This window comes from Enhydra lutris, unplaced genomic scaffold (genome assembly GCF_002288905.1).
Source record: "Enhydra lutris kenyoni isolate GAN:26980312 unplaced genomic scaffold, ASM228890v2 scaffoldscaffold3, whole genome shotgun sequence".
Lineage (NCBI taxonomy): Eukaryota > Metazoa > Chordata > Mammalia > Carnivora > Mustelidae > Enhydra > Enhydra lutris.
Window position 1 is genome coordinate 60,952,673 of NW_019154087.1, and position 20,894 is coordinate 60,973,566.

The following is a 20,894-nucleotide window of genomic DNA, read 5'->3' on the forward strand; positions in this document are numbered from 1 at the left end:
TTTGATAAAAATCTATTACGACATTTATAAATTTCTCAGTAAAAGGCATCTTATTTGCAAGGTTAGAATGTTACGTTTAAGCAGTTTCAAAGGGGAAACTGGTTACGAACAAACTATACTGTGATTTGCTTAACACTGTTGCACATTAATAAACTGCCAATCAACTGTAGTTCCTGGCAAACAACACCAGGCAAAAGCAAGATGATACCAGGTCCCTAACTTTATGGCTTGCTGCACTTCTCAAACAAAAATAATTAAACCACAGAAGGCTCTAATGTCTAGAATGTTAGCAAAAAGTAGAGATAAATAATGATTTTGGACATAAAAATACAAAACCACAACCAGGGTAGGGTAATAAGGTTTACTCCAGGGTATTGCAATTTAATACCCACTACCCCTGAAGTTTTAGTGACTCCTAGATCCTCTACAAAGGTTCTCAGACTTTCCCAAATAAGACAGTAATTCTGCTTTATAAAGCTCTGAGTGCACTAGCACACAGGTAGGCAGAAAGCTAGAGTATAAGCAGAAGACTGAACAGAAAGTAGCAAGAGCCTATACTCACTCCTTCCCCATTAGAGACTCTGACTTCAGAAAGGAGATACAGGACCGATTTGCCTGTCCAAAGAAAATGTAGGCTTCCTATGTAATTAAGTTTTTTTCTGTAGCTATATTAAAGAAATATATGAAACTAATTTTAAGATATTTAATTCAACCCATCATATCCGAATAGTAGCAGTTCAACATATGATCAATATTAAAAATTTTAAGTGTCAGCTTTTAAAGTTCAATGAATTAAAATTGCAAATTCAGCTCAACTGCACTAGCCACATATGAAGCACTCTGAAGCCATGTGTGGCTACTGGCTACCGTACTGTATAGCTCAGCCATATTTTCCCCATGGAATTCCTCTAAAGAGGTAGGGGTACAGCAAAAATAATTACACATGAATAGCTGTGATTTAAGACACCAATCTCGGCTGGAGACTCTGCACAACAAAGTTTGAGAACAGCTGCTTTAGAAAACTGGTTAAAAATACAATTTCTAGGTCCCAACCCCAGAGACTATCAAAGCTGGCTAGTTCTGTTCTGAAAAAATGGATGGCCAATATTACATCTTTGGACAGGACTACTTGGTTCTTAAGGAAGCGCTAACTTTTATTTCCTCCTAAATTTTATCCTCCTTGGAAAGGATAATATATAAGGGAATGCCAAAAGGGATGTTCAAAGAAAGAAGGAAATGGAGGAGAGGGGAAAGAGTTGAGAATTGATTTTCTTCCCTTTTTTTCAAAATATCAATAATTAGATTTATATATAAACAGTCCATTTTCAGAGTTTTTGTTACTTGTAAATGAAGCAGCTCAGGATCTTGGGCTTCTGAAAGCTAAAGTGTCTTACAGATGAAAAACTTTTCACAAAGGACTATAAAACCACACACTATTTCAGTAATTATTTAGTAAATTGACTATAATGTCAAATGTCTGAAACAGTTCAGAAAAAGTAACCCAGGCAAATAGGCTAAAATTCTTTAAACTCTTAAAATTAAGCACCGTATTTTGAGCCCTATTAGGTAAGCACCGTGCTAAGAACCTTACATACTCTTTACACTCCAAACATCCCTATATATGTATAGTATTCGCCATTATTAACCATTTTAGAGATGAAAAAGACAAAGTTTAGTGGGGTTAAGTAATTTGCTTATGGTTACACAGCTATAAACCTAGTTTTTTTTTAAAAGATTTTATTTATTTATTTGACAGAGAGAGATCACAAGTAGACGGAGAGGCAGGCAGAGAGAGAGAGAGAGAGAGAGAGAGAAAGAGAGAGAAGCAGGCTCCTGCTGAGCAGAGAGCCCGATGAGGGACTCGATCCCAGGACCCTGAGATCATGACCTGAGCCGAAGGCAGCGGCTTAACCCACTGAGCCACCCAGGCGCCCCTAAACCTAGTTTTAATTCAGGCCTGACTGACCCTAAAACTTGAGCTTGCTCTTTATCCATAAGCTCTACTGATTGTCCCACAAAAAGCATACTTACCTACTTCTCAATACAAGGAAAACCTTCCACACACATATGCATTAAGAAATACATTACCATCTGTTTCAGGGAGCTCTCTGTACCCAACATCATTTTTATCTACTGGGACAACCAAGCCTGCACCATGAAAGGTCTTTGTCACGACCTAAATAAAAAACATAAAACCATTGGTAAACAGACAAAATAGACATAGTACATCGATATAAACAACGACAAACTCTCAATATGTCTGTCAAAATGTAACATTTAATGACATTCATTTTGGGAGTCCACCCCTGAAGTTTAGTATTCAAAATCAGCAAAAGTTAAGCACATGAAGAAATGACAGAAGAGTGAAACTGGGTTTTACTAATTGCACTCAGAAGTCTGCACCCTGATTTGGGAGGAAAGAATGCCAATGCATCCTATTATAAGAGGCAAGCCAGTATGTAAGTTTCCTGTTAGGTCACTGTATTTTCTAGGTAGGAAGCATAAGGAACTAAACCTAAAAGGTCAAGGAATAGTTTCTGTTAGCAGGAAAATGTAGTGGGACAGAATTCCTCTTGTGCATCTCGCCAACTTTAGGGCCCCCATTTTTACCTGAAAAATTCAGGCTTGTTTTTGCAAACTTCCCCAAAATAGAGCAGTTTTCAGTTTTGTGCTGCCCTTTACAGAAGCAAAATAACATAACCAGTGATCTTTTAGAAAGTGGTAATCTTCAAAGACAAGAACGGGCCCAACTACAACGACCACAATAACCCTTCCAGTCTACATTCTTTTCATGCACAACAGTGGTATTATTATTCGGTCCTTCCTTAACAAAACAACTACTTCGAATATTACACTTACTTGTGCCGCCACTGAAAACTGCCAAGACAGAAGGACACAAGCCCCAAATTAGCTCATTTTAAAGTCTTCTCACCTAAGTCTCTAGATCTTAAAATCTATTTCACTCAGATGCCCCAATCTCTTGCTTCTTTCATTCTTTCTTAAGTAAAAGAAGGGACAGATTATTCAAAATAAGTTCTCAGACAACAACTCACCATTTGCAAAAAAAAAAAAAAAAAAAAAAAGTCACTGTTGTATCTTACTCTTTATATCAAAATAATTTGCAGCTGGATGTCAGGATTAAATATAAAAATAAAACCAATGAAACTTCTAGAAGGCAAATACTTTTAATAATTTGAGTGGAGAAGGAAAAGACAGACTTGACTACATAAAATTAAAAAAATCAAAAATCAAGAGCAAAAGATACTGATAAAAATATCTGCAATATATACAATAATAAAAATAAGATTAATGTCTTTAAACTATAGAGGAGTCTTACAAGGAAAAAACATCCAACTTAAAACATAAGAAAGAAAAGGTGAATTCTAACCCTGACAGAAAAATGGCCAAACTTTAGGCAGTTCACCAAAAAAATACAAACGGCCAGTAGATAAGTGAAAAATATTTAATGTCCTTTATAATCAAAGAAATACTAAGTAAAACAATGACATATCATTTTATATCTATGCAAATGGAAAACACCAAAAGGGACTGCTAATACCTAGCAATGGCAAGGGTATGGGGAGAATAGGCACTGGTAAATTGCTTCTACACTGGGAACATAAACTAGCTTCACTCATACAGGGGAGTTCTGCAAACAAAGAAAATAAACTCCACAAAATGAAAAACCAGCAAAGAAAAAACTGTTGTTTTTCTTTAAATCTAAATCTCGAAATCACTCTGGACCTGGTAATACTACATCAGGTAATTTCTTCCAAGGAGATAATCAAGTAAGTGTGCAAAGAAAGGTATAGAAGGTTATACATGGCAGGATTTGTCTTTATTTGTGAAAAGTTTAAAGCAACCTAAGCTATGAACATCAGCACACTGCTCTGCAGCCATTCTGAAATTTATGAGGTGGGTCTTTAATTTAGCAATACAAAATGATAATCATAATCACAAGCATAAAAAAGCAGGTCATAAAACAGTATTGATAATGACAGAAAAAGCAAACATCCATATAGTTACTGGCCTATCCTCTCTTCCACTCAGGCTGACACACAACAAAACCATGGGAGGTATATATTTTCATATTTTTTACAGATGATTAACTGCACTAATTTTCCATAAAGAGGTAGCAATTATTAGCAAAGCACCAAAATCCTAATTTTCAGGAAATTCAGGAAAGCCCTGTGCAAGGGTGGGCGATATTCTGAGGCACCAGAATCAAAGGATGGAACGATGGAAGGATGTACCCTCATTTTATAGCAATATTAAACCAGTTTTTATTTTTAAAAATGAAATCTAGGTATAAAAAAAGGTAAAGTGGCTTTTGGCCAATCAGTAAGATGGAGTGGAAAAAAAGCTAAATATCAAAGATGTAAATTTAGGTGTCAGGTCACTTATGATTTTAAGCAAGGAACAAAGTCTCTGTAAACCTAGATTTACTGATTTATGACACAGGATAATTCCTCCTTTGTTTGCGGATTTGTTGTAGAGGTTGAATGAGGTAACTCGTAAGGGTTTGGCATTCCAAAGCACCACAAGGTATCGTCAGTATAAAAACAACTGTTTCTCATGTATTATATAGTGCACTATTATACTAGAATGGATATACAACTCTCCTACATAAGAACAAAGTCACTAATTCACATATATGAATGGAACTGAATTTTTCGGAAGTAGAAAAATATGAATTAAATGAATATCTGACAATAAAAGAACAAACTTTCTTTTTAATGGCAAAGGAAGAAAAAGCAAAATCAGCAACTGATTGTCTTTGGGAGGATAAGATCATGGTTGTCTTTTAAGTTCTTTTTTTCTCCCTTTATGTTCCTACCAGTTAATTTTGTGGACAGAAAAAATATATTCTAAACAAACAAACAAAAAAAACCTCATGGGGAAGGGAGCCAAGACAAATATACCTATGAAATTTAAACTCCAATGTCATCTTATAATTATGGGGAAGGATTAAGGAAATCTCATCTGAAATAAATTATAATTGATGGTAAAAAATAAGGTTCTGATAAAAGAATTTTCTATCAGCTATTTTGTCTACATAAGTACAGTTTTTAGTGAAGATAAGTTAGGAATACGTAAGTATAAGGCAAAAAATGCTCATTAGGTGGGATAGGCTCCCTATGGAAACTAGGAAGGTAAATGGCAACATAACATCTTTAAGTAATATAAAAATGTCCCATTGCAGTGGCTTTCATTCAAATGTGGTTTTAGAAATTATTTCTGGCCTCTAAGATTAAAGGAAGACTTGCCGAGACTGCAGTTTAGTGACTATGACTTATGTGAGTATCACGCCTGCTGCTGAAGTAGGATTTTCAATAACCAAATTCACTAAACTACTTAGTTACCAGTGTTAGTTTATCCAGGAATAACCAGTACTTAATTTGGCCTAGAACTTTCAGATGAACCTGTCACAGCAGATAATGGTGTGAAACTGGAGTGCCCTCATTCCACTGTGAGAAATCTCCTTCCTCACCAGAGGTTATAAGAACAAAATCCTATAGAATTCTCATTTACCCCTAAGCAGAATTCTTCTATGTTGTCTGTTAACTTCTTCTGAAAATTTTAAGTGAAAAACCGAAAGGATCCAAGACCCAGAAGTCTTTCCTGTTTACAAAACTCTCCACTCACAATGCAGGTGTTAGGAGAGATGCAAAAGGAAATGGTAATAGAATCAATATGGGAAAAGGAGACAGGACTGCTTAGACACACAGTTGCTGCAGAAAATGAGCAAATCTCAACACACATTGTCCTCAGAAAGGGAACTACCTTTGAAGCCCTTAACTAAACCACTCTAAGGCATACCTTCACAAAACTACTCTCCCAAAACACCTTGTGCGAAATCAACCATCCTTAGCTACTAAAGAAGAAATGTAGGTAAATACTATGCACAAAGCTGCTTTCACTCAGTTCTATGAGATGTGTAACTGGTAAAACAAGATGAAGAGAGTGGGAAGTCCTGGCATGAGCTAGCAACCAGAGCAGAACCATCTGCTCGTGCCTCAGTCTAACAACTGATGAGAGCCAGCCAAGCCGTGCCCCGGTGCCACCCTTCTAGCAATCCAGGGGATGGACAGCCCTGGAGCGAGCCCCCGAGGGGTGACATCTAGTTCTCCTCAGGATGGGGCAGAAGGAAGGATAAGGTGTAGGTGGGAAGGAATTGAGAGAAAAAAATCCTACTGAGTAGCAAAACTAACAGATTTAAACCGTACTTTCTTATCTCTCTGTTTCATCTTCATGGTTCTCTGTTCCAGTGAGTACCCAAGTTCTCTGGCTGCTTCTGTGAGTTTTTCATCTATGTTTTTCAAGAGACTAGTTTTCTTTTTATCTGTTACTTCCTTAAGCTTTTTCATCAGAAATAATCTGAAAAAGAAGTAAAAGCCCTCATTATTATGTAGGCCCCTGTACTAAGGACACAGACTTTGGGACATTAAGGGAGTATATTATAGACATCAAATTCCATGCAAGAGAAAGACTGCAGAATAATTACCAACAGTTGTCTCAGAACCCTTAACAGACTTCTTCCAATAAGAGAAAAGCAATTATCAATTAAAAAAAACCACCAGTCACAGAAACAGAAAACATGATTCAAGTTTGTATCTGCTCTGTAATGTCTACAATTAAGACATAAAAGGTATTGTAAAAGCTGAGATTCAAACCAATTTTAAATCATATCACTGGACATTAACATTGGCATACTGCTTTGGAGAAGTGTGGCATAACAGAGAAAAATAGTATGCAGATAACAAAAAGGAGTTTAAAAGAGTCAGAGGATACTTACAATACTTAAGATCAGCAGATTTTTTTCAAATGTTATCTACAAATTTGTGTTTAAGATAAATTTAGAAACTGTAAAGGGAAATCGAAGCTATTTTATAAGCTTATACAAAAGCACAATCCAAAATAATTTTTTTTTTTATTTTTTTAGACAGAGAGAGAGAGCAGGGGCAGAGGGAGAAAGAGAATCGTCAGCAGGCTCCATGCCCAATGCAGAGGTTGTCGTGGGGCTCATCTCATGACACTGAGATCATGACCCAAACCGTAATCAAGACTTGGATGCTTAACCAACTGAGGCACCCCTGAAATAATTTTCAAGTATGTGCATAGTAAAATACATTAATGCCAGTTACAGAAATAATTTCATGTTTTATTACAAGCAGGTTAATAAGACTTTTCCAGCAGAGCAGAAGGTCAAGTGTAAAATGGAGAGCTGGAAGCAGCACAGACACAGAACTAATCCCCTTCTTCTATACCCACTTCTATACTCCCAGGAGGAAACTTGCCTCTATTCGCTACTAGCATTTGATAGTTTGCTATAGGGTGGGCACTGTAATGAGATTAAACATTTAGAGTGGGTGCTACTCAAATCCTTGTTTTACAAATAAGGGAATTGAGGCACACAGGATAATCATCTTATGCAATTCATAGACTTAGTATGAGTAGATTAAAATGCACGGAAGCCAAGACCACCAAAATCATTGTCTTCATTACATAAATCATTACAAAATCATTGTCTACAGTACATATATTACACCTAACGTTACCTTCAATCTTGACCAGCTACATATCAAGAGAATGTATTTACATTAACCATAAAAAGCAAACTAATCATGTCAGGCCTAGGTGAATCAATCTTTATAGTCTTCCTCACCCTGTCTGGGTGCATCTAGGCAGACCTTCAAGTACTCTGTGCCACTTGTTTTCATATTTCCATGCACATACTATTCCCTTGCCTAGAACACCCTTCTTCCCATTCTTTGTAGTAAGTTCTTATATATTTGTCAAGGTAAAATATTCTCTCTATGAAGACTTCCCACTATTTAAAGCACTTAGTGGCTGTCTTCCCATAATTATCGCATTATTATGACTATTTCTGTATCAGTTTATTAAGCTTTGCTCTCTTGGCTTCAAGCCTAATCTCCAATACTCCTCCGCTTTGTGATGCTTAAAGTTGAAATATGTAAGCTGAAACAACCACCATGCACATTTTATACTCTGTTACATTAAATCTGCTGGGATATACGTTGAAACTTGAATGAATCCTTCAGTGGTCATTTGGAAATTATTGGCTCAGTAAGTTATGCAGGTCTTACAAATATTGAAATTTTTCATTTTATCAAAAATTTTCCACAGAAATTGAAGATGATGCAAACAAATGAAAAGACATCCCATGCTCATGGATTGAAAGAATATTGTTAAAATGTCCATACTACCCAAAGCAATCTACAGATTTAATGCAATCCCTATCTAAATACCAAGAGCATTTTTCACAGAACTAGAACAAACAATCCTAAAATACAGAATCACAAATGACCACAGGTAGCCAAAGGAGTCTTGAAAAAGAAAAAGAAAGCTGGAGGTTATGACAATTCCAGATTTTAAGTTACACTAAACTAGACACAGATCAGTGGAACAGAATAGAAAGCCCAGAAATAGACCCAAAAATGTATGGTCAATTAATCTTCAACAAAGAAGGCAAGAATATGCAGTGGGAAAAAGACAGTCCTTCAACAAATGGTGCTGGGAAAACTGAACAGCTATATGCAAAGAATGAAGCTAACTGGACCACTTTCTTATATCAAACACAAAAATAAACTCCAAATGGCTTATGGACCTAAATGTGAGACCTCAAACCATAAAATTCCTAGAAAAGAGCACAGGTAATAACTTTCTTGACATCAGCTATAAGAAGAGCTTTCCAGAAAGGGCTCCTGAGGCAAAGGGGAGAAAAGCAAAAATGAACTACTGGGACTACATCAAAATGAAAAGCTTCAGCAAAGGAAACAACCAACAAAACTAAAAAACAACTTATTGAATGAGAAAAGATATTTGCAAATGATCTATCAGATAAAGGGTTGGTACCTAAAATAGAAAGAACTTCTACAACTCTACACCCAAATCACAAATAACCCAATTAAAAATTAAGCAGAAGACATGAACAGACCTTTCTCAAAAGAAGACACACAGATGGTCAACAGACAAATGAAGATGCTCAGCATCATTTATCAAGGAAAAGCAAATCAAAAACTTCAACGAGGGGTACCTGCCTGGTTCAGTCAGAAGGGCATGTGACTCTTGATCTGGAGTTGTGAGTTTGAGCCCCATCCTGGGTAGAGAGATTACATACATACATACATACATACCTACAATGAGATACCACCTCATACCAATCAGAATGGCTAAAATCAACAACACAAGAAACAAAAAGTGTTGGTGGGGATGTGGATCAACAGGAACCCTCATGCACTATTTGGGAGAATGCACACTGGTGCAGCCACTGTGGAAAGCAGCATGGAGCGTCCTCAAAAAACTAAAAATAGAATTACCGGGACGCCTGGGTGGCTCAGTTGGTTAAGCAGCTGCCTTCGGCTCAGGTCATGATCCCAGCATCCTGGGATCAAGTCCCACATCGGGCTCCTTGCTCATTAGGAAGCCTGCTTCTCCCTCTGCCTCTGCCTGCCATTCTGTCTGCCTGTGCTTGCTCTCTCTCCCTCTCTCTCTCTGACAAATAAATAAATAAATAAAATCTTTAAAAAAAAAAAATAGAATTACCAAATGATCTAGTAATCACACTACTGGGTATTTACCCAAAGAACACTAGTTTGAAGGGATATATGCACCCCTATGTTTATGGCAGTATTATTTACAATAGCCAAATTATGGAAGCAGTCGAAGCGTCGGTCAAAGTGTCTATCTAACAATAGAAGAATGGATTCTTTTATCTAAAGAAGATGTGGTACATATATACCATGGAATATTATTCAGCCCCTCAAAAAAGAATGAAATCCTTGCCAACAACATGGATGGATCTAGAGAGTATAATGCTAAGTGAAATAAGCCAGTCAGAGAAAGACAAATACCCTGTGATTTCACTCATATATGGAATTTAAGAAACAAAAATGAACAAAGGGGTAAAAAAAAAAAAAGAAACCGCAAAAACCCAGATCCTTAACTATAGAGAACAAGTGAATGGTCACTAGCAAAAGAAGCAGTCAACAAAACCAAAAGACAATGGACAAAATGGGAGAAGATATTTGCAAATGACACATCAGATAAAGGGCTAGTATCCAAAACCTATAAAGAACTTATCAAACTCAACACCCAAAGAACAAATCCAATTAAGAAATAGGCAGAAGACATGAACAGACATTTCTCCAAAGAAGACATAAAAATGACCCACAGTAGGGTACCTGGGTGTCTCAGTGGGTTAAGCCTCTGCCTTTGGCTCAGGTTATGATCTCAGGGTCCTGGGATCGGGCCCCGCATCCGGCTCTCTGCTCAGCAGGGAGCCTGTGTCCCCACCACCCTCTGCCTGCCTCTCTGCCTACTTGTGACCGGTCTGTCAAATAAATAAATAAAATCTTTTTAAAAAATGACCAATAGACACATGAAAATATGCTCCATATCACTCAGCATCAGGGCAATACAAATCAAAACCACAATGAGATACCATCTCACAGCAGTCAGAATGGTTAAAATTAACAAGTCAGGAAACGATGAGAATGAGGGGAGAAAAGGAACCCTCCTACACTGCTGGTGGGAATGCAAGCTGGTGCAGCCACTCTGGACAACAGTATGGAGGTTCCTCAAAAAGTTGAAAACAGAACTAACCTATGACCCAGCAATTGCACTACTGGGTATTTACCTCAAAGATGCAAATGTAGTGAAAACAAAGGGGCACCTGCACCCCAATGTTTATAGCAGCAATGTCCGCAATAGCCAAACTACGGAAAGAACCCAGTTGTCCATCGACAGATGAATGGATAAAGAAGATGTGGTATACATACATACACACACACACACACACACACACACACACACACACAGTGGAATATTATGTGGCCATCAAAAAATGAAATCTTGCCATTTCCAATGAGATGGATGGAACTAGAGGCTTCAAAAAAAAAAGATTTTATTTATTTATTTGAGAGGGAGAAAGAGACAGTGAGAGAGAGGGGGGAGAGAAAGCGCACACAAGCAGGGGGAGGGAGAAGCAGACTCCCTAGTGAGCAGGGAGCCCAACATGGGGCTTGATCCCAGGACTCTGGGATCATGACCTAAGCCAAAGGCAGACACTTAACTGACTGGGCCACCCAGGTGCCCCTGGAACCAGAGGGTATTATGCTAAGAAAATAAGTCAATCAGAGAAAGACAATTATCACATAATCTCACTAATGTGTAATTTAAGAAACAAAAGAGAGGATCAAAGGGAAAGAGAGGAAAAAATGAAATAAGATGAAACCAGAGTGGGAGATGAACCATAAGAGACTCTTAATCATGGCAAACAAACTGAGGGCTGCTGGGGGGGGGGGGGGGAGGGGGGAAGGGGGGAAAGGGGGGGGGGGGGGGGGGGGGGGGGGGGGGGAACGGAGGAATGGGGTAACTGGGTGATGGACATTAAGGAGGGCATGTGATGTAATGAGCACCGGATGTTATGTAAGACTGATGAATCACTGACCTCTACCTCTGAAACCAATAATACATTATATGTTAATTAAAAAAATTATGAGTGCATATTATTAATAACTTTATTATAATCAATGGAATTTTGTAAAACAAAAATAATCAAGAAAATGAAGTTCTAAAAAAAGTATTCAGGGGCACCTGGGTTGCTCAGTGGGTTAAGCCTCTGCCTTTGGCTCCGGTCACGATCCCGGGGTCCTGGGATCAAGCCCCACATCAGGCTCTCTGCTCAGCAGGAAGCCTGCTCCCTGCACCCTACTTGTGATTTCTCTGTCAAATAAATAAATAAAATCTTTTAAAAAAAAGTACTCAGAACTTATGTTTGAAAAATCATTGCCTACAGTAATAAATTCATATTACCCAGGACAGCAAGGTAGGGTAGCAGAAAATGTGGGGGCAGTAGGCGAAAGGAAAAAAGATTATTTAACAAGTTGACCCATGTACTGGCCACATTTATTCTTTTACTATGTACCAAATGTTTTACATTGTATTTGGGTTTGCACACGGTAAGCATTCACTAAATGAATGTTTACTCATTTCAAATGTTCACTTAAACTTAATTAAAATTATAGAAGTATAATTTTGGGCTACATTTATTATTTATTTTTTAAGATTTTATTTAGTTATTTGACAGAGATCACAAGTAGGCAGAGAGGCAGGCATAGAGAGAGGAAGGGAAGCAGGCTCCCTGCCGAGCAGAGAGCCTGACTTGGGGCTCGATCCCAGGACCCTGGGATCATGACCTGAGCTGAAGGCAGAGGCTCAACCCACCGAGCCACCCAGGCGCCCTGGGCTGCATTTAGATATAGTCATAACATGTATTTTAAAAAGATATTCCTGAGTCCTACTCTAGATGTACTGAAGCGGCATCTCTAGAAGTAAGACCTGCAGAGCTCAAGGTAAAGTACTTTTAACCAGTAACTCATCAAGTTCTGATATATAGGTCTGAAACCATTAACTAAATAGCAGTTATCAAAGAATGGTCTGGGGACCCTGAAACCTTGCAGGAGATCTGTGAGGTCAAAACTATTGCTACAATTATTTTAGAGGGAAAAAAATGTGAAGAGAAAAAAATTATTCTTAATTTTGTGATCCAAAGATAAGTATTTTATAGATCGTATGAAAATGGAATCATCCCATGTTACCGTTTTTTGACCTCTTCACATAATGTATTAAAGATCTTTCCAAATCAACAAATCAATAACCTGGTATTATAGTGTACTGATATTCCATATTTATTTACCTAATTTTCCCTACTGCTGGATAGAGATGTTTTCTCCAGTTTTTTGTTTTTATATACATATATAATACATACACATATCTGTATACTTGTCCAAAATTTTTTACATAAATAGCTAGGGGCGCCTGGGTGGCTCAGTTGATTAAGCCACTAACTCTTGATTTTGGCTCAGGTCATGATCTCAGGGTTGTGGGATCAGGCCCCGAATCAGGCTCTGTGCTTAGCATGGAGTCTGCTTGTCCTCTCCCTCTGCTCCTCCCTGACTTGTGCACATGCTCTCTCTCCCTCTCTCTCTCAAATAAGTAAACAAACAAAATCTTAAAAAAGAAAGAGAAACAGCTAGCTAGAAATGGAATTGCTAACTTAAGGGTATAAATGTTTACTGAGCTCAGTACCTGGCAATGTTAATTATTTGTCAAAAAAAAATTTTTTTTTTTTTTAAAGATTTTGTTTATTTATTTGACACAGAGAGAGCACAAGCATGGGGAGTAGCAGGCAGAGGGAGAAGTAGGCTCACCATGGAGCAGGGAGCCTGACTCGGGGCTCTATCCCAGGACCCTGAGATCATGACCTGAGCCTAAGGCAGATGGTTAACTGACTGAGTCCAGGCACTCCTTTCTTTGACCATTATTAAATTTTGCACAAAGGGAACTAGTTTCTCTGGGCATAAAAATAAATTGTTTATTACAAGTGGTTTTCCTTAAAAAGACAAATGGTCTTCCTTACAAAGGGTCCTTCCTTAAAAAGATCTTCCTTACTCAGGTTGATAACAGAAATAAGCTAAGCGCTCTGATTAGTTCACTTAAGTAAAGAAGGAAATAACATTAGGTACTCAAATACTTCCTGGTCTTCACCTAAATTATAAGTTATTCACCAATTTTTTTTTCTTTCTGCTAAAAAAGTGAAACAAAACAGAACAAAAACCCAGAACAGTCTTAGATTATGTTAGACAACCACTGTATCTTTCTTTTTTAAAAAGATTTTTAGTAAGACTAACAGACTAATGAAAAATTAGGCATTTTTCCATATCTAAGTATTTGTAGAGTGAATGAATTATTTATGGAGCATCTATGAAAGGGCAGGTGCATGGGGAAAAGTCTCTCTGCCCTCACAGAACTTGTATGTTAATGCAACAGACAGACAGAAAATATGCAAGTCAACAACTACAGTTTCTAATAAAGAGACCACCAATTTAAACTGAATATATCTAAATAGCCTAAAAGAATATATAAATAAGAAGAAACATTTTATAAAAACACAACTCCTCTTTTAGATACATCAGTAGGTATGTAGCAGTCTAGACGGAGCACTGGCTGATTTAGTTTAAGTTCTATTCACTGCAAATTTGCACTTTTAAGTCAAAGAGAATACAAGACTTTTTAAAATAGGGTATTAGGGGTGCCTGGGTCTGCCTTCAGCTCAGGTCACGATCCCAGAGTCCTGGGATCAAGCCCCGCGCCAGGCTGCCTGCTCCATGGGAAGCCTGCTTCTCCCTCTCCCACTTCCCCCTACTTGTGTTCCCTCTCTCACTGTGTCTCTGTCAAATAAATAAATAAAAATCTTTAAAATAAATAAATAGGGCATTAAAAGAGGTCACAGAAAACATGATCTACTAATGTTTACGTTGACAAAGATGGCTTTCTTCATCTTATTACAATGTGAATTGCCCAGCTGCGGGGAGATCGCTTCAAATCACGTCTGTGGCTAGTAGAGTGTGAACCGGCTCACGAGGCTCCATTCTGAATCCCTTTCACATTAGAGCTGCTCCATTTCCCAGACTACTCTTCAGCTCAAGCTCCACGTGGGGCTTAGCTTCTCTCAAACAGAAACAACTCCCTAGAAACTGAAAGGCAGAAAGAGGTACTAGGTGGCGAGGGTCTGTTTCTACCATTAAGTCCAGTTAGAGGCCTCTGATGCTCTATTTTAACAGGTGCAGCTGCGATGTCAGTGCCTGCTCCTTAGCTTCCATCATGGCTGAAACACAGAGGCAGGGCATCCCTTTTACTACCACAGGTTAAGTCAAAGATGATGTGGTCCTAGGGCCACTCATGGCAGCGGATCCTGACTGCCCCAGCTTCTTGATGGTGGCAGAGTGAGCCAGTGCTGCCACACAAATGGTGCTCCCTGAGACTCATCTCCACTGGCCCTTCCAAGAATTTCATGAGCACCTTTTTTTTTTTTTTTAATTCTCAGATGGTCAACATATAGTGTTATGTTAGTTTCAGGTGCACAATATATTGAGTGATTCAACAATTTATAAGCACCTGCTTTCGCCGTATTAAATCTTTGTAGAACTATACACAATGGGTTCTTATAATAGACTCTTAATGATGGTATTTAAAATGTCTAAAAAATCTTTTGGTTTTGCTATGGGACTAATGAAGTCAAGATTAAGTAATATTTTCCCTAAATAATTAGTTATAAAAGAGGGTTTTTTTTTTTTTTTTGTGAAAAGTAGCAGACGTGTGGGTTAAGAATACTGCAAGTCATGGAAATGATCTTTAGAAATGTAAAATTTTAGAGTTACCTCAATGTCCCTCAGTGGTGGACTGGTATAGTAGTACAAAAACTGCAAACAAATATTATAAATAGGAGGGAGATTGAAATATTTTCTTACTTGACTGCGGCAAACACATTATCTCCATTTGGAACAATTGTGCAGTTTTTCTTTGCTTCATTTGTACCAACATATACAGGAAGTTCATCAGGAGAATCCCTGTTTAAGCAAAAGAGATTAAAAATTTAGCTGCCCATGATTTATCAGGCAAGTAGAATTTCAGGCCTATAGACAACAATTTATGTATGCAGGTTTTTAAGAAACTGGAAGAAATTTGCCAGGTTCCTAGGAGACTTAGAGTTTAAGTTTCTTAGGAATATCTACAACAAATCTTACTTATAGAAGAGATCCTAAAATTAAAATTCTTAGTCCTAGTTACCTATATACCTAAATACAAAGAAAGGGGGAATAAGGCCTGTCAAAAGGAGGGAAAATTATATGCAATCCTCTCTAACCGTTTTATAGTCTATGAAAAAAAAAGGTGGGAAAAACAAAAAGAAACAGGATTGTAAAATGTGAGAGGTGAAAGGATAAAATTTACACACACACACACACACACACACACACACACACACACACACACACACGACACCAAATCCTTTTATTTTACAATCAAGGAAACACTGGAGAGACAAAACGACTCAGCCAAGGTCCTAGTAAGTTAATGGCAAAGCAAAAAGCAGAATTCATATAACTCAATCCTCAGCCTTGTGTGCATTCTGTAGTACCACAATCCTTTTCTTTTTTTTAAAAAAATTTTATTTATTTGAGAGAGGGAGAGAGCGTGAGAGGGGAGAAGGTCAGAGAGAGTAGTAGACTCCTGACTGAGCAGGGAGCCCAAGGTGGGGCTTGATTTCGGGACTCTGGAATCATTACTTGAGCCAAAGACAGTTGCTTAACCAACTGAGTCACCCAGGCACCCCACAATCCTTTTCAATAGGCATGTTTCTTCTACTTCATCTATTATCCTACAGTTAATCTTTAAATAACAGCATCTCTACTGGTATAAGTGGACAAGGTATTTTATCTCTCAAGCTACTTCTTAACATTCCAAGCACTTGCATGTATATCCATTAAATCCTTTTTTTTTTTTCCCCCTTTTTGGTGAGAGAGAGCGCAAGCAGAAGCAAGGGGAGCAGCAGGCAGAGGGAGAGGGAGAAGCAGATTCTCTGCTGAGCAGGGAGTCCGATGCGGGACTTGATCCATCCTGGAATCATGATCTGACCCGAAGGCTGATGTTTAACCAACTGAGCCACGCAGACAACCCCCATTTAATCTTACTATTCCTACTAGGTAGATACAATTATTATCCTCATTTTTACAAGAGGAAACTGAGTCACAGAAAGTCACAATGACTAAAGGTGACTGGCACATAGTCTGTCAGATAATAGAACCAGTCTGACTCCAAAGCACATTCTTAATTCTTACGGCCCCTGGAAGCACATGGCTAATTTAAGTCATGGCAATTCTCTAAATTATCTTCCTTGGGCTAAAAGAGTGCTCCTAGACCCAAAAAGTAAAGAAAATTTATAACCACAAAGGAAACACCAGTGAGGTTAAACCTAAAGAGTTCACTCATCCTAGGGTAAGTTAGAATGGCAGTATCAAGAACATCAGATGCCTATGTATCCACCAATCAGAGGGAAATATGTTCTCCATCTTGGGTGAGTCCAGCGAATGCCTATTTATACTCATTAGAAGGCCCAGTAGCTGCATTTTAGAGAAGAAAAGATTCTTTACCTGAAATACCCCATGTGGAATTGAGTTTTATTATCTCCAGTAACAATGGTCTGGAACTCAGGAGGATCATAGTAAAATCTCCAGTGAAGGTTAAAATTCAGGCCTGATGATTTTTTCTTCATTTTATGTTTTCCGGCAAGGATATCATAAGGACCCACTAATCGAAGTCCAAGGCTTGTGGAAAGTGAATCTATAAATTAAGTAAGTTTATGTAGACAATAACTTTCTGAAGGCAGATAGGAAATAATGTCTTTTATTTGTAAATTACTTCTAAGCAATTTTCTTAAAAACAAAAAACACAAAACTTCCAAAGTGAAAGAGCTTCGGTTACATTTGAAGACATTAGTTATAAATACTCAATGAAAAATCAGAGCAATGAAAATGTGGCACTTACACTTAAGATTTTCTCTTAAATTTACCACTGATTACATTTCAAACATACTGCTGTTTCTTATTGTGGCCAAAGCAAAACGGTTTTGTATTCTCATGGGCATTTTAGAGCTTAGAACACTTACCTTATCTCATTACTATGTTGTTGTTAGCCTCAAATATTTGTAGCACACCCATATTAAGGGAGAGACAAGACAGACAGTAAGTGAATGTGCACTAAGGAGAGTAAACAGTTTAATAAAAAATGTATTTAATGAAAACATTTCCTTTCCCTTCCCTCTACCTCAGCTAACTATCACTCTCAATTCCTTTGTCTCTGGCCAACCCTAACCCTAGATGATTCCATCTTCTTTCTCCCTCCACATATCACAAAGGGAGACTGCTAAATAAAACTAGAATTATGGAATGTAAACTTCAAACATATGTGTTCAAAATATGCTTTTAAGCATCAGGTGGGTCCTTGTTGCTTCTTTAGGAGAGAATAAGCACTCCAGGCAGGTCCTGGATATCTAAGAAGATGGGGATGGAGAGAGGAAGAAAATTCTGACAAGGCAACATGAATAAAAGCCTAGAAACAGTTTATTTAGAAGGGGGAAAAATAGTTCAGCTTAACTGGAGCTTAAGATAGCATACACTAATTTTCAAAGCAACAAAAACACTAAAATCACCCATCTCATTAGCCTATAGAGATAATGAGGTTGTTAGTCTGGTATACAATAACAATGTTTTCCTGCCTGTATGACTATATATAGAGTTATTTTAAAGGAAATCATGCTGTTTTGTGGTGTTTTTATTGTTTTCCATTCTTTCTTCACTCAAATTTTCTGATTATTTTTCCATGCGATTAAATATTTCTTCATAATTTTTAATAGCTGCACGATAGTCCACTGACAGACATTTACTGCTTATTTTTTTACTCTTCTAAACAGTGCTTCAGTGAATATCTTTACTAATATATGACTTTTTGGTTTGTTTTTAAGTAGGCTCCACACCCAGTGTGGGGCCAACAGGGGGCCTGGGAACTGATGACCCTGAGACCAAGACCTGAGCCAAAATCAAAAGTTGGATGCTTAACCAACGGAGCCACCCCGGCACCCCTTTGCTAATACATGTTTGTGCAGTCATGAATATTTTTAGACAAGTTGCTGCACCGTTTAAGTGTTCTGCTATACTGCAAAATTCACTGTTATCTACTAATCCATATTTCCATCAGTAGCATATGGGAGTACTTCTCTCCCATCTGTGAAAACATGTGAAAAGTAACTTTGTCACAACCATTATCAATTCTTTGTGCATCCTTTCAGAGACAGCATAAGGACACATAAGGTACATAAGAATATGTGTGTCCTTGACTTTAAAAAAAAAAAATACAAATGGTAGCACTCTATACACATTTTCTTTCTCACTTGAAATATTTCAGGCACAATACTTTATCATTACCTAAAATCCACCTTGTTCTTTTAAAACTACGAATGTGTTAATGATGGGCTTTAGGCCATTTCCCATTTTTGTTTCAATAAATATCACTAAACATGATTTTTAGTTCACCTAATCCTGAAGTTCCTAGAACTAGAACTGCTAAGTCATACTAAAATTCCTGCAACGTATCAAAGTACTTGTTTTCTTTCAGACCCTCATCAAAGTGCACTGTGAAATTATTTACCTTTGCCAGTGTAACAGGAGATAGTCACATATTATCACAGCATTATTTTATATCTCTCTTAGAAACATGTTTGAAAAAGTTCCTTTTCTGTGAACTTAGATCCTTGGTGCAGTTTCCTACTGTCTTTTTCCACTGGTAGAAGCAGGAGAATGATTCTGGAGCAACTCACCAGCTGGGTTTTCAGGATCAAGTTCTTCACAAAACTTCCAAAAGTGATAGAAGTCTTCAGGCAGAGAAAGCTTATAATGATTTTCTACTTCTTTTCGAAGGTCACTGGAGACATCAGCTTCACAGGATTTACTTTTCTTCACATCAACTGTCTTTTCACACTGAAAATCAGCATACAAAACTTTGTTTCTCCAAAAGTAACAATATTGCTCATTTTTGTTCACCCAACTCTGAGAAGCATGTTTTCCTTACAACTCTACAAATGGTATTTCTGAACAAAATCTAGGGATTCTTTTGGGCAAAGGAAAACAGTATAATATATAGCGATCAAGAAGGATGCACACAGCAAGTCTTTAAATATATTTCTCTAAGATAATGGAAATAGAAAAGAAAAAATATAAAAGAAAAAGTAAAGGGCATGAAGAATAAGAAATAGGAAGGTTTTGCCTTCTTTGGGTAAATAGGTCATTATGCTTTTTGTTTAAATAGATTCAGTGATCACACCAGAAGCCAACTGTCAGAAATAACTGGATAATAGTGGATTTACCAGCTAAAACTATTATTTCAGAAAAAGCCCTTTAATGTCAGAACTATGTTATAAAACTCAATCTCTAATATCTCTGCAATATGTTCACTGCGTAAGTACACTAGGTTTTATAGTGCCTATTTGATAAATGTAAGATAAAATGCTGATGGGCGTGTGGGTGGCTCAGTTGGTTAAACATCTGCCTTTGGCTTGGGTCATGATCCCATCCTAGGATGGAGTCCTGAGTGGGGCTCCCTGCTCAGCAGGGGGGGTCTTCTTCTTCCTTTCCCTCTGCTCCTTCTCGCTATCCCTCTTGCTCTAAAATAAATAAATAAAACCTTTAAAAAAAAAAGGATAAAATTCTGAGTTAGAGGTTACGTATCTTTAGTTTTGTAAGTAGCAAAGTTCTTCTTTCTAGGAACCTAGATCCTTTCTTTTTGGACTAAATTCTTTTGGACTAAATTCCTTTCTTTTTATTCTTCCTTTCCACCTCTATTAGTGCTTCTCAACAGGAGTGATTTTGCCTCCCAGGGGCACATGTGTAATGTCAGAACTTTTTAGTTCTCACAAATTTAGTAGGAGAGGGAGCTGACATTTAGTAGAGGCTAAGGGGACGCTGCGAAGCATTCTGCAATGCACAGGGTTAGCTCCCTGAACAAACACTTAAACGGGCTCAAAATGTCCAGTGTGAGGCTGAAAATTTTTTAGATATTTCCCATTCATATTTATATTCTTCCATTCTCCCAGTAAGCTCAAGTTTACTGATGTTACTTTATGTATCAAAGTCTACACAATATATTTATGATTTAGATTATCTACAAGAATGTTCTTGATAGCACTGTTTCTTTTTTTTTTTTTTAATATTTTATTTATTTATTTGACAGATATCACAAGTAGGCAGAGAGGCAGGCAGAGAGAGAGGAGGAAACAGGCTCCCCGCGGAGCAGAGAGCCCGATGTGGGGCTCGATCCCAGAACCCTGGGATCATGACCCGAGCCGAAGGCAGAGGCTTTAACCCACTGAGCCACCCAGGTGCCCCGATAGCACTGTTTCTAAGAGCAGAAAAGAGAACAAATGAAAATGCCTATTGACAAGAGGATAAAAAGTTACAGGATTTCAAACAATGGGATAT

At 37.7% G+C, this 20,894-nt stretch overlaps 1 protein-coding gene across 2 annotated transcripts in view; it reads right to left on the minus strand.

The window, feature by feature from the left end:
* The window catches only part of LOC111156650 (histone PARylation factor 1), a 28,477-nt gene that overhangs the window by 5,108 nt on the left and 2,475 nt on the right, over positions 1–20,894 (minus strand). For both annotated transcript variants that reach the window (XR_002641250.1, XM_022517670.1), the window contains exons 2-6: positions 19,238–19,397; positions 17,016–17,205; positions 15,336–15,434; positions 6,228–6,378; positions 2,089–2,176 (exon numbers count right to left, since the gene is read on the minus strand). Coding sequence is in view for 1 of the 2 variants with exons in the window: in XM_022517670.1 (XP_022373378.1) it covers positions 2,089–2,176; positions 6,228–6,378; positions 15,336–15,434; positions 17,016–17,205; positions 19,238–19,397 (688 nt within the window). In the remaining variant the exon portion in view is untranslated. The remainder of the gene's footprint in view (positions 1–2,088; positions 2,177–6,227; positions 6,379–15,335; positions 15,435–17,015; positions 17,206–19,237; positions 19,398–20,894) is intronic.